This window comes from Diorhabda carinulata, chromosome 6, assembly GCF_026250575.1.
Source record: "Diorhabda carinulata isolate Delta chromosome 6, icDioCari1.1, whole genome shotgun sequence".
NCBI classification, from domain to species: Eukaryota; Metazoa; Arthropoda; class Insecta; order Coleoptera; family Chrysomelidae; genus Diorhabda; species Diorhabda carinulata.
The window spans coordinates 12,933,301-12,948,583 of record NC_079465.1 but is presented as its reverse complement, the minus strand read 5'-3'; the positions used below and the strand labels follow the sequence as shown (position 1 = coordinate 12,948,583).

The 15,283-nt window shown below is 30.3% G+C and overlaps 1 protein-coding gene across 1 annotated transcript; it reads right to left on the bottom strand.

Moving 5' to 3' along the window:
- Positions 1-6,119: 6,119 nt before the first annotated feature.
- On the bottom strand, positions 6,120-15,139 carry LOC130894704 (ran-specific GTPase-activating protein-like). The gene is made up of 4 exons (XM_057801653.1): positions 14,865-15,139; positions 14,600-14,788; positions 11,410-11,644; positions 6,120-9,634 (listed from the first exon to the last, which is right to left on the bottom strand). The coding sequence occupies exons 1-4, from the start codon at positions 14,883-14,885 to the stop codon at positions 9,414-9,416; spliced, it is 666 nt and encodes a 221-aa protein (XP_057657636.1). The 5' UTR covers positions 14,886-15,139; the 3' UTR covers positions 6,120-9,413.
- Between the last annotated feature and the right edge of the window lie 144 nt (positions 15,140-15,283).

Here is a 15,283-nt window from a genome sequence, read left to right as displayed (position 1 = left end):
ATAAGGTAATTAGTTTAAATCATTTGTTACGACAAAAAAAATTAATAATTTATCGGTAAATTCTAGGAATGGACATGACACGGTACTGACATTCAAGTGATGTAGTATAAGTTTTCTTTAAGTGGCAAGTTATATTGTATAAAAATAATGTTTAAATATCTTAAGAATTATTCAATTAACACAAAATTTTTATTAATTGATTATTAATTAATGACTAGTATAAAAAAACAATACAGGACATTGAATATCACAGTTAGAACGGAATCACCCAATTATCTTCTTTAGATATCAACAATATGTACATTTAATGTCAGATGACGAAAATTCTAGAACATTCAATGAGTTTAAAAAGACGCCCTCAACAGACAAGTGATAATCTACTTAATAGAACCCCTATTCTTTGCTTTCAAGTATGCTATTAAACACTTGCAAACTCATTACATGCTATCGAACGAATTTAGCGCGACTGGATAATAATATAATTAATATTTTTAATTCAATTGCTCCCAAAATCATACAACATATATTCAGATATTTTTTTAATTATTATCAGTTTGTCCTCCATAGTGTGAAGTTTCATAAAATATTTCTGTGGTGATTTGCCAAAAGATGATCTCGGAAAGTCACTGTTAAAAAATTCCCAGTCTAGCTGATTTAGCTCCTTACACCGCTATTCTTCTGGAACCAAACATAAGCGAATCTCAGCCAGAGGGAAACAGAAATAATTTAAATTATTATTCTAAATCTGAACCAAGCTGTAGTAAAAGTCGAAAGGATAATATGATTTACACAACGACAGGGATGTCGATTATATTCCTAAAGATTCATCGGAAAAATTTGAAAATGAGCCATCTATTGTAAGAATTGGATCGAAGACAATCAGATTAGATAATTCCTCAATTAATCTAAATAGGGAAGAAAACACAACAAATCAAGAAAATAAAGAAAACAAGATCGAAGCGGCAAACGATTAAGTTAGGAAACGAAAGTCAGTTAACAGAAAATTTATGAAGGAAAAGAAATTAAAAGGCAACGAACTTTAACTAGAAAGGGTATTTTGGTACCAGTTAAAGAGTTTACACCTGTCATTAGCTGTTGCAGGAAGAATTGTACTGATAAACTAACACCAGAGAGTCATAAAATAATTTTCGATAACTTTTTAACAAATGTGACAACAAAGATCAAGTTTTAAGCGACAGAATTAAATTCTCCGAAAAAAAGAAAAAAAAAGTAGAACGAAAAGCAAGAAATAAAACTGACATTATGAGAGATTTAATTATTAACAATTAACAACGTCTTACTTTGTTACGTTCAACGATAAGTAAATAAATATTTGCAAGACTATGTTTCAAAAAGTCCATTGTCACAAGGAGAAAAGTTGATATTTTAATTCAAAAGCGACGCGCGTGCCAAACTGGATTTATAGAGGAAAATTTAAGTGAATGGCAGAAACCGGTAAATGCAAAAGATGAAGAAAGACAAGAAGTAATAAACCATATTAACAGTTTCCCAAAGTATTAGAGTCACTACTCGAGAAGCTATACATCAAAATTGTATTTAGCACCTACGCTTAGCATTTCAAAAATGTATGACATGTATGTTAACAAAAGAAAGACTGAAGGAATGGAAAAACCAAAAATATTTAATGAACTAGGCTATAAAATAAAAAACCCAAGTATTGACACTTGCAAAATGTACAACAAGCTCCAAAATGATATTAAATGTGCAGCTACTGAAGAAGAGCGAAACAATAAAGTAAGGGAGAAAGATCTGGGAGAAACATCTGGAAATGGCGGAAAAAGCTTACAGTCAAAAAAAAATTGACAAAGACAGAGCTAGAAATTCCGAAACTGAGCGTGTCATTGTTTTCGGTCTTCAACAGAATTTACCTACGCCGGCTTGACCACAAGTGAAGTATATTATAAAAGACAATTATGGACCTATAACTTTACCATGAGAGATTGTTGTAAAGAAATTACAACTTGTTTTATGTGGCACGAAGCTTTCTTAGACCGTAGAGCAGATCAAATTGCCTCTTGTAAAGTTCAATTTTTTAAAGATTTGTCCGATAGTGTTAATAAGGTAGTTTTATATTCAGGTCAAAATAAAAATGATACTGTGGCAGCTGCATTTTCTTGGTTTCTGCGTCAATCGAAAAATATAAACATTATTGAACACAAGTTCATAGAAGTTGGCCACTTCAGACTAGAATGTGACTCAGATCATGCACAAATCGAACGAGCCAAAAAAGCTGCAAGTGATATCGAAATAAGGCTTCCTTATGATTGGTATCAGTTTGTTCGAACCGTTCGAGGGAAGAAACCTTTTAAGGTTGTTGAAATGCAAAAAGAAGACTACCTGTTCTATTGTTCTTTGTTAAGCGCGATCACACCGAAGCAGAAGCAAATATACGTTGGCATGATATTAAAGTGTTACGTTTCTCAAGAGAACTACCACTTGGAGATATTGAAGTGCAGTATTCACACGATGAGAATTAGTCGTTTTGTCGGCTTAAAATTAAAAGAAGATGAAACATTATCCCCGAATTTTACCACAGGTTTATGATGGTCCCAAACTTATTAATCCAAAGAAGAGAATCTTGTGTTTCTATTAAAAAACATAGACAGCGTTTATCATCCATTTTATCAGAATCTTACCGAAAATGTAAATGCTGAAGAGGCTCTATGAAATTTTGTTGTTAGAATACTTAAATTTTAATAATAAAGTATGTTAATATAATACACTCTGGTTTTCCTTTAGATAAACACTTTCACAGTATTAAAAATAATAATAAATCTTATAGTAATAAGGTCATTCCCGTTGTTGATATGTCAAAAATGATTTCACGTCAAAAGTTGATATGTCATTGAAGGTCACTTGTTTCAATTTTGAAAAAAAGGTTTTAATGAAAATCAACGGTCTTCTGTGAACTACGTCTTTTAACTCTTATTATAAAAATACTTACATACAGAAGACAGACATTATTTTGAGGAAATTGTTCGCAAAAATGGATTTGTCATTTTCGTAAAAAGTTTAAAGTGGCGTCCTGTAACTTAATAAAATCAACATATCAGCTTTTGGCAAATCACCACAGATTTAAAGCGCTACATGCATATCGCTATAAGAATCTTATCATTAAAATTTGGAAGTAACTAGACATTAATAAAAAGCATGGGGTTACTAACATATAATCGAGGTTTCGATATCTGAATTTACCTAGTGATGCTAAACATTCATCGGTAACCAAATATTAGATTCGTGTTGAGAAATGCAATCTACTCAGGCTATTAATATTTCGAGGCTTAGAAAGTTGATTTTTTGATGATCGAGAACTATTATCTGAATTATAAATATCCAAAAGATTCATAGAAATATTTGATAATAATAAACGTGAGTGACTTTCAGAAATATGGTTGAGTGCTTATGAAATATAAAGGAACGTTATACTTACAAGGAGAAGATTAATGGTGATGTCTTCTGCATACTACGTCTCGTCTTAGTTTGATGGGTCGTTTCGTTTAACAACTACAGTTGACCAAGAAACTTAGGGTTTTGTACGAAGTCAATCCTGTTCACAACACCAGAAATATTCTTCGAGATATTTCAACTTTTAAAAATATCTATTTCTAAGAAAACGTAAGTTTGGATTAATCGGTCAAGTAGAACCGGAGCGTTTTTCTTAGTTAAAAGTTCCCATCCTCCCTCTTCACTATTTTGAATGTAAACTAAAACTTGAGTAACATACTATTTGGCTTGTTATGTTTTTTTTTCAAACATTTTGAATATTCCTTTGTGCACATAGTCACTTTATTTATTTATTCTAACATTCGAGTTTTTGAAGAAATTAATTTCTTATCGACCTCTCACTTTAATCGAGAAATTCAATAAAAACTCTAAATAGAATCGAATTTCTTCCTCTACCTATCTACACTACACATATGAAAGTAAATTTTAGTAAATTTGTGGTGATTTTATTCTTTATATTCATCGGTAAGTTTTTCTTTGTTTCTTTTATTGTGCTCACAAAAATTTCAGTTATCTTTATGGATTTCCTTTTGTTTCAAGGAAATTTTGTAGGTTTCATAAAAATTTGTATTTTCTATTTATTTGACAAATAAAACGAATAGAACAGATTCCTGTAGGTTATATTTTAAAAAATATAAATTCGGTTTTCTGTTAGCGCATAAGCTCCTCATGTTTAAATGTATACTCATTTCTTCTTCCGTAATTTCCGTATGTGTTCCCGTTTCCTTCCTCATTCATTCCATTCTTTTTATTTGTTCACACCCTCCAACTGTTGGCATACAACTTTTTTGTTTCAAAGGTATCTCGGGATAGAAAAAAGATATCGACATGTCATTTTTTCTATAAACTAGTATTTAAAATTTTCTAGAATACTAGAATAAAAAAATAAATAAGCGGTAGACATACAAACTTTGTTACACCAGTACATATTATGTAGAAGGGTTGATATATTTTTTTACGTTAATTAACATTTTTAAGAATTTTAATACTTTGCGTCATTGTCTAGAGATATAAGCCGTTAAAATGTGATTTTTTACATATGGAAGTTCTTACATGATTTCAAAAATTCTAAAATGTTTACTCGCCAAAAGTCGCTTTGGTCATAAGTTTTTATGGGCTAGAAATTCAATTGAAATGTTTTTTTGGAATTAATAACCTTAGAGAGGAAATAAAATTTAAATTATTTGCATTCATATTTTATTTGACACATTCCATAAATGAAGCAACTGTAGATTAACGATTGCTTAAGTCCACCTCTCAAGCCTTTATTCAATATTACTTATTACACATTAATTTCGTATGAATTGTTTTATTTTCTACAATATATTATATACATTTCTACTAAATTAAAAAAATAGCAACGTATAAATCTGAAAAGCAAGACTCTTTGGAACTGGAATTTTCAGAATTATTTAAAAATAAAATGTCATTTTTCTATTACGTGTTCAATATAATTTTTCCATACATCATTGTCACTTTCTGGTATAATTTGTTTTCAATCACTACCGCACAAGTAAATAAACGATTATATTTGCGTTTTATTTCAATGTACCTCAAATCATTTCTATAGGATTAAACACAGAATAACATAGGGCAGTCTTGATAAGGTATGCCCATAAGACTTGCTAATGCTATCAATAACATAGGTACTCGTTTTTCAACTTATAACTTTTTATAGTTTGAAACAACTTTTTTTGTGGGAATCTTTTTGGGAGTACAATCAGCATAGGATTGGGAGTTTTGTTAACGGATAATAGTAAATCAATATAAAACCATCTTTACTCCAATCATTATCAATAACTAGTCAATTTTCCTTGAGCAATTAGTATTTAAAAAAATTATAATCATCATCCCAATCAAAATCAAGAATTTCGTGCGTATCAAAACATGTTATGTGCAAGTACAATAAAGAGTCTCTGTATTTTCCGTGATTCCAAAATATAAGTTTTTTATGTTTAAAATCACACTATATTCAAACACACCGAAATGTTTATAAAGAATTTATAGTCATAATTACGTACGCAATTTGTTATGAATCATGTCCAATTTTGGCACCAAAGTGGCTTTAGAAAAGACATACACTATTCGCATAACATCTTGGGTTGCAACAACATTCAACAGTTTTCATATAATTTCTTTCGTTCTAGTGTATATATCTAATATCCCTCACTTGTATAAGGCGATAAATGATAGAATATCGAATTAAGTTAATCGTTCAATCCGTTAAAAAATAGGATTTTCTCATTAATATCCATATTTTCATCTTATGCGCTCAAACATATTTAAAATATTCGATTAACTACGGTACCAACACTTTTCACTATTTGACACTAAATTGTCTACCCCAAATGGTCGCGAAAGTCATAACCCTCAATGAATGCAAAAAGTTAATAAAAACAAAACATTGTCATTTGTCAATCCTCTAGGGGCAAGAAATTTAGTTCTAGCAATTAACTATTTTTTTGAATATTTGAACTAATATAACTTAGAGATTGTTGCAACACTTTTTCAATTATCAGATTGTCTTGATAGGATTTTTCACATTTGTTTCGATTATTTTCTTATTTCAAACACATCGAAAAGAAAAACAATGATTTAGATTGATATTATGTAATAAAATTTAATATTACAATCGCAAATAAGTGCAATTACAAAAATAGAATTCTGTATAATCTTTCAGGGAATGCTTACAACGAAATGCAACATTCGAAAAATCATTCATAACCATGCTTCAATAACCTTACTAACTATAAAGGAAAATGTGACATTTGTCATATTACTCAACATACAATGGTTAACACACACACACATACATTTATATATCTACAAATAATGTAGGCATTTTAGTAAATGTTTGAGTATATAATATACCTAAAGCTCTTTGTTCGTGAATTAAGCAGTCAATAATAATCTTTCAAATATGTTTGCTGAAATATATGAAAATAAAAAAATTATCGTCGGCTTAAATCGCAAATGGCCTAAAATAACTTTTTATGCGGTTTACATTCCACATTACCAGGCGCATCGACTAAATAACGCCTAATAACTGAAATGTCGAAATTCCCGCCAAAAATTGCAAGTCGCGGATCTCCTCTGCATTCTAGAATAAATAAGCGATTGGCCTAACTCCTTATTTTTGGCCTCCGTTAAAAAGCGCGAAATTTATAGTTTAAGTATTAATAAATGTTTTTTAATATTATTAAGTTAAATAGCAAAGACACCTAAAAAATAAATATTTATTGCTGTAGTTTTGGTTTTTAGCGGCTCCATTTCATTTTAAAATAATGCATTGAAGTTATGCCATTTTCTATTTATATTGACTAGGAGATAGGCTATTTTCCTAATATATGCTTCTCTGTTTTTTGCCAATATTTTATTATAAATTAAGTTTCTATCAAATTATCTTAGCTTTAAATGTCTAAAAATAAAAAATATTAAGCTGGGTATTAAGTATGAAAAAACACTTCTGCTCAAAATTAAATAGGACATGTATTATAAACTTAACATCAACAATAATTTAAGAGTTATTCACCCGTTTTTTTATAAAATAAACTGCAGTTGTTGCAATTGTTAAAAGTAGGTAAGTAAATGCTTAAATTGAAATCCGTTTTTGTTTGACAGAACACGAGGGAAATAATCAGCGTAAAAATGGAGTTATGGGCCCACACACCTCGTTCTTGACTGTCATTTTTACTGACTGTCTCACTCTAAGTAAATTCTATTGTGAATAAACAGACTGCTACCAACAAAAAAGTTGTCCGGTTCAAAGAGTTTAATAGGTATCTACTTATAATGCACAAAATGTATCGAATATTCATTACCAACTTATACCTATAGGTACCTACTTTACAGTGTTTTACATTTTCGTTCTTTTTTGTCTATGCAAGTCCTAAATAAAACCTATTTATTTCAGAATGAATCCCCCTGAAATAGACATAAAAGCACCAACTGTTGAAAATGGAGTTTACAGTACAAAAGAAAATAGTAGTTTAGATCTTAAGTACTTTAGATCTTAATGATATGAATTTGTCTGTTTATAAGACTAAAAAAGACAAGTGCGACGTGTGTGTAGCATACGAAACAGGTAATACTGATGAAGCTACCTATCGAGAGCATCGCTATAAAAAAGCAGAGGCACGAAAGGAAGAAGATGATGACAAAAAAGAGAAAATGTTAAGGTATTTGAGATGAATCTACAGTCAGTTCTTTTATCTCCAAAATCTAATGTCAGTGCCTTATACTACAAAACCAAGTTAATTGTTCATAATTTTACAATTATGGACATTAACACATTGGACAGCTTTCGTTTTATCTGGCATGAAGGACAAGCCGGACTAACAGCGAATACTTTTGCATCCATTATTTATAAGTTCCTTACAAGTTATACCCCAAAAAGAATCTTTTGAGAAAATTGTTTTGTTTAGCTATGGATGTACGGGCCAGAACCGGAATGTCCTCCTTTCTACGCGCTTTTTAATCTTGCCAAAGAAAATAAAATAATTATAGAATAAAAATATTTAGAAAAGGGCCATACACAGATGGAGTGAGATTCAATGCACTCCACCATCCAAAGAAAAGTTAAAAACAGGGTAATAAATGTTCCAGCAGATTATGTCAATATTTGTGAGACAGCGCAGCACTTATAAATCCAAGACCATACAAAGTAGAGTATCTAGAGCATACCTATAATAAAAATTTTCAAAGTGTTCAAGCCATAACTTCTATACGTCCAGGCAAATTGGCTGGTGATCCAACTGTCATGAATATCAGAGCGTTGCAATATAGGAAGGATGGAATTAGTTTTAAGCTAAAACATTCAGATAATTGGGCAACATTGCCTTGTAGATTGTCAAAAAAGGACCAAAAAACTTAGAATTTTTATGAGTTACCATGCAACCCAACCCAATCCCGATAAAAAGAAAAAATTTCAAAATTTAATGGATCTTAAATCATCAATCCCTAGAGATTTCCTTTTCTTTTATGATAATCTACCACATTCATAGTACCTAATTAGTTTGTTTCCTAATTTGTAGTTCTTTTTTGCTATATTAGTTAAATAGGTGCCTATTAGTTAATATTTTTTTCATAATGTGTTATTTATTGTTCTACTTTAGTTTTAAGTTGAAAATGTTCTACTTCTACTAACTTTTTAAGTTAAAAAAGTTATTGTCTACCTCCTTTTGGTTATATATTTTAAGAGCGCAAAGTGCCTAACTGGCGATTTTTTTATTAAAATGTATTTTTTTGCATTTTTTGTGTGTTAATAACTTGGAGGAAAAACATAGACGTTGTCATCATTTTTAGGGGAGTTTTTTCTCTCCATTAAATAATTTACGTTTTTGGAGATAACCCATTTGCGATTTAAGCTGTCGATATATTATGATTTTCTTTCGTCAATATTTCAATTGAAAGTGTTTGAAATCCAATATTCATTACAAACTTTCAAATATTTTAATTTCATTTAGGTTTATTATCAGAGAATTTATCAAAATAAGTAAAATAGAGATTATTTACTCAAGTATACTTTGGTGTGAAAGTGGTTATTAGCATAATTTGAGTAAACCTGATTTGTTTCTGCCATAATATAATTGAATAAATATGAAATATAAGCCAAAAACAGTCCTAATATGTGAATGATTATAAAGTATAAATATTTTAATATCTGTCAAAGTTTATCATGCATATTTCATATATAACAATTCATCAAAATGAATGATATGAATAACTATTTACACAAGTATACTTTGAGGTAAAATTAAATGGTATTCTGTTAAATGAGCGTCAGAATGGAAATTATTTAAATAAAAAAATTTAATATTATCAATTAACTGTCAAAAATAGAAACATGGATTGGAGTGTGAATTAATCTAAAATGCCTATCAAAAAATTTACTTTTCCTCTTTATTTTTCACATCCAATTCACCTATTTGTTTTGTCAAGTCCGCACATTCTTTTTCATCAGACTCATTATTTTTACTTTCGTCAGCACTATTTACTAATGAAGAATTATTTTCTTCCGATTCTTGATTATTTTGAGAATTGTACAGCTCACATTGGGTTTCTACAATTTTTTTAGCTTCTTCAAACTTCTCTTTGAATAAATTTGCATCTGGAAATCAAATATAATAATTACGACAATTGGTTTTTGTTCAACTACAATAAATTTATTTCTTTTAAATCTATAAACTTCTTGACTATGATATGACATATTTAAAGTGGGTATATAGACAATAATGACATAGCAGTAGAGTAGATTCTCGTTAAGGTGTCTAGGGTACTGTTGGATTAGTGAAAACGTCGGATTACTGAAAAATTATAGTAAAAATACACAAAAAGTACAAAATATGTCGAGCTTTATATTCAAGTTTTAAGTAAAAAGTACATATTACAGACAAAGAGTTTGTCTCTTTTAAAAAATGAAGTTTTAAAATTTTGTTATGGTGGACTATACCATTGGAGTAAAGAAACTGTCAATTTTCTTTTGCTTCTTGGCTTGAATTGACACTTGTAACACATTCTCTTGAAGCCTCTTTAAAACAAGAATATCATTTGCGGAATCATTATTTTCTTCTGCCCACTTTATGGAAGTAGCAAAGGCAACCACTGCATCATCATGGCTAACTAAATGAACAGCAGACGCTTCAGTCGATTATCACCATCTTCTTTTTCTTTTTCATCTTCCTTATTCAACACATATTCAATTATTTCGCCGTCTGTCAAAAACTGGCCGTTTTCTTCTTTCCTTGCCGTTTTGCATTTTCCTCAGGTTCTTTAATAGCAAGAGAAACTTCCTCTTTTACTTCTTGAGCATCCTCTTTTTTCTCTATATTTCCTTTTTTATTGCTCTAACAGTGTCATATCCGGCTTCATGCTCCATGAATAAATAAGGACTTTTTGGGTAGATTTTCCCGTGAAAAAACCATATCTTTCAAGTTGCTTTTAATAAATTTACGGCTTATCTTCCTTTGAGAAAATCTTATACAGCAAAGCTTTTTTGTATTGCATTTTTACTACTTGGATGAGATGCTGATCTATTATCCAAAATAAGCATGACCTCCTGTAGCAATTTTATTTTCTTAAGAAATTTTTTTACTGATGGCATGAATATTCCCTAAAACCAGCCCTTAAAAACAGCTTACGTCAATCCCCTACTTTGGTTTTTATAATCAACAGGTAAATTAACATTTTTGAATGGCCTGGGATTTTTCGCCTTTCCAAACACCAATAAATTCAATTTATGTGTGCCACTTGCATTTGAACATGGCATAAACATTATCCTATCTTTCGACAGTTTTCGGCCCAGTATGATGGACAAATGTTTTTTTTAAGCAAAGCCGCTAAAATAAGTCGCTCTTACTACAATATAGATTTGGTCAGGAGTTAGGTCTTGTTCTTTGAAGATCTTCTTAAACTTTATATGGGTCGACCGTTGCGACACCACAAGAGAGTTTTTCGCCCATCATACTTAGTAGACGAGTTTCAAAACGGTTTTGGAATTTTTAAGCCATTCTTCACTGCCTTGAAAATCATTTTACCCCAGTATTTTACTGTAGAAGAATCTGGTTTTTCTTTGAGAACTTCTACTAAGATCGGTGTATGTCTGTTTCGCTCTTGGTGGAACTAGAACAACCTGAGGAAACTCTCCAGTTTTCCCTATTTTTAGCATGGCAGTCTGAGAGCACCGGATTACTGGAGTGCTGGATCAGAGAGGTTCAACTGTATAATTAAATTTGAACATAAACTTAAGTAGAAGATATTCTTGAGTTAAAAGAAGAAATTTTGGTTATATTTGTATTTACATAACTTGATTTAGCTTTTTTCTTCTTATTCGTATTCAATTATTTGAGGAAAATAATGATAAAATTATTCAAATGCCATACTTACTATCAACTGTTCCAAACTTAATAGCTAAACATTCAGAAGTTGGTTTTTCATCAGCAAAATCAACCATTACTGTATAAACAAATGCCTTATCGCTACCTTTGCTAGGTTTCAATACCATCCATGGAGTGATGAAATGATTGGCACAAACTTTCAAAGTTTTGTCTCTACGCATTACAACACGCACTGTGTGTGTTTCTTTATGTTGTAGTAGTTTCAGTTCTCCCGTTCCCCTTTCCTAAATTAGAAATATTTTTCAATTTTTACAAATATCTTGTGAGAGAAACAGAGAGAAAGTAAAATGAATTAATTAAAATAAAAGTTTGTCCGGAAAGAGTGAATTGCCGTGTTTCTCTCGCAATCGATGGGTCTAGAGAGAGACTACCAACGCGCGAGCATTTTGTGACGAATCACTAGAAAATATGTAGAGTTCAACAAAGTAGTTGTGTTATGGTTAGCTCAGCATCCAATTATTAGAGATATAATCACATTAAGTATATTTTAAGCTTTGTAAGAAGCTAAGAAAACAAGAGAAAATTATTTCTTCAACAACTTTAAGACAAGTAAAGATTGGAGTTTCAATCGCGTGTAATTTTCAAATAAAGTTAAATAACATCATGGTTTCGGAGGAGTTCCACCTTAAGCTATTAATGATGGCTTTTCTGGATCATATCTTTGATTGATAATTTCATTTAGTCTTAACAGTTGTGTACCATATCGATTCGAAGTCAAACAATTCATATATATGACACGTAGGCTACATTCATGTACTTTGGCTAGAACTGATTATTTACAGATTTATTATGAATTGTATAACATTTTACATCTTTACTGTTTCCCACTCAATTTATTAAAAAAATCATAAATTATGGTGGTTTTTATCTTTGCATTAATCGGAAAAAATTTGACAAAAATATATTTTTAAATAAAACAAAGATTTTACGTTACCATTTTTTTCATGAAACTCATCTTGAATTAAAGTTTTGATATGAAATAAAGGAAGGGATGATAACTCCACCCCCATATAAACAGGAATATTGAACAAATACCTGTACTTAGACTCTTGCGAGTGTACGAAAATTTCAGATTTGAAGTTTCAAGCATTACTGAAATTTTAGGACAAAAAAAACTCAATTTGAGTCACCATATTTTAAGGGTGATATCCCGGAAAGAGGTGAGCTGAGGATATTTTATTAAAGGGAATATCGATAAAGTTCCGTTGGTTCTATATATAGTATTAAATGCATTGGTTTGAATGCAGCCTTCCGCAATTAAGGTATGTTTTTAATTCTCCAATACTAAGTTATGAGGTTTTCTATGGGAATATTACATATATTACTTAGCATGTCTGTACTGAGGGTTTTGAGTTTAAAAAAATAATTCCGAGCTTCATTACATTCTGCTAATAATGTATTCATTCACTGGTCAATTTCATTGCCCGACACAAATTATAATGCATTTATATTGGATATGATCTATTTGGTGTAAGTTTGAATTACTACTTGACCCATATAAACTACATATATAGTCTATAGCTGATCTTAGATAAGCTCTGTAAAATATGATTGCAATGGAAGGGACTGCGCCCCATCAGAAGTTTGTAACACTTTTGTTCATCATATACCTAATATATGTTTGGACCATAATAATTTACTATCTAGTTTAATACCCAAGTATTTACACTCGTTTAGTACTGACAATGTGCGCTCGCACAGAGTTAAGCTCTATACAGATATCTACATACTGTATGCTCTTATACATTACTATATCAAATAATAAAAGACTCAATACAGATCCCCTAGGCAATCGACTATGAACAATTCTGGGACAGTGCAATAAATTTCTATGATCCCTTATGCAAACTGTACACAAATAATATAGTTGTGGTATACTTTGAGAAGCCCTTACACTAAAACCAATCTCAACTATTTTGTTTTGAAGTAAATATATATCCTCACAATCATAAGCACCTTTCATATCAAGAAATAAGCAAACTAGATATTTGCTTTGAGAAAATGTAATTTGGACATCCAAATGTCCAAACAAAAGTTTCTGTTATACAGGACATTAGAGATATAGGATGATAAGATGTAAATAAATTTCTCTCTTTTTGTGGTTTCAAGATTAGACACTTACTTACTAATCAATATAATTATAATTACTCATCAAGATCTTCTTTTTCATAAGAGTAATCTTTATTGGAAAAATTCATATAATTCTTTCTAAGTTCTATGTTTTAAAATCCTGTTACCATTATCAATATGGCCATTTTTATTCCGCCAATAAAAAATTTGGCATTAAAAGTATGGTACCCTATTTCCTCTGATACTTGCAATTGTCTCTACCTCGCTAATGTGTGAATGATTTTGCATAAAACAATTGGTGGATAATTAGTCCCTTATGTTCAAGGTCTTGATGTTAAGAGTTAAATAGATTAAAATGCAACATGAAGTTTTATGAAAATCCATACAAAACTATTAAAGTATCTAAGTATATTAAAGTATTAACAATATTTGGGTAAAATTAGAAAGTCTCATACAATTCTGTAAAATTTTCTTGAATATATAATATGAAATACACAATTAAAAATATATAAACCTGTCAAAGGAAAAATTACAAAAGAATCAAGATAATTTAGCAAATAACAGAGCTCATTTAAATTTTTATTTATTATTAATCAACATTCCAGAATGCTCAAATAAAGCATGTATTTATTCTGGCTGCAAATCATTTAATAGATGATAATGTGACCAGAGGTCACTCAAGATATCAAAATAATCATACCTTACATCATTTTATAAAATTATAAAAGAATTAGATATAATCAATCTATGTCAATAGTTGTATATTTCTAATAATAATTCATACTGAATAAAAATTTATATTTTCTGTTAATACTGGTACCGATATTTTCAATAAAATTACATGCTGCTACTCTCATTCTATCTAAAATCAAGCTATATGCCTATTCTATTAGAAAATTCAGTGCTTGTTTCAATTGCTCCACTGAAAAATACAATGAGATGTAATGGTAATATTTTACATTTTCTTGAATAGAAAATTTGAAACATTGTAGGAATGTACTTTGTTAACAAATCACTTTATGATGGCCCCATGTGTTTAAGGTACATATTGTATATCACATATCACACAAATTTTTGTTAATTACAATAATTAAAGATATATATCTTACTTTCCATTCACCACTTGGCTCGGAAGTATCATATCGGTACAGCTTAGCTCGTATGTTTAGTAATTCGATTTCATTTTCCTCGTTCGTGGAAATTTCTACTTCTGGCAAACTGATAATAGGTTTAAATTGAGGATCATATTCTGTGTCACTACTCTCGCTCTGTTGTCTTTCCCTTTCTGAATCGGTATTCTAAAACATCAAAATGTGTATTTTAGGTTATAATCATGCCGCTATTGATAGAGATATATATATACAAATTACTTACTAATGTTTGAAATTCACTCATTTTTCCGCTATAATGAAGCCTGAAGAATGTTTGAATGATTTGAATTTTTCAATGATTAACATAAACCAACGAATTTCTTTTTCATTCAAGAAATGTGACAATAGTGGTGACAGGTGATGGATACGTTCCACAGAACTTACTATCTTAAGGTATGTTCTGTGGGTACAATCCCTTTGTATCGTATCTAAAACTCGTGATCATTGAGAGCCATTGCAATAGCGTTCACTTCACCCATAAAATATCGGTGGAACAATAGTTGCATTCAGTGGAAGTAGCGCTTAGACTTATAAATGTAAACGATAACCCGATTACCATTAAAAAGGAAACCAGGGTGGGATCCTGCGTACCAATAACGTCTATAGTCCACCAAACCACGACAACCGGCATTTTTCATGACC

Coding starts and splice junctions, on each gene's coding strand:
- LOC130894704 (XM_057801653.1), bottom strand. CDS start 14,885: ATGAGTGAATTTCAAACATTA. Junction 11,645..14,599: donor AGCCAAGTGGTGAATGGAAA/GTAAGATATATA, acceptor TTTCTAATTTAG/GAAAGGGGAACGGGAGAACT. Junction 9,635..11,409: donor TAAGTTTGGAACAGTTGATA/GTAAGTATGGCA, acceptor TTTGATTTCCAG/ATGCAAATTTATTCAAAGAG.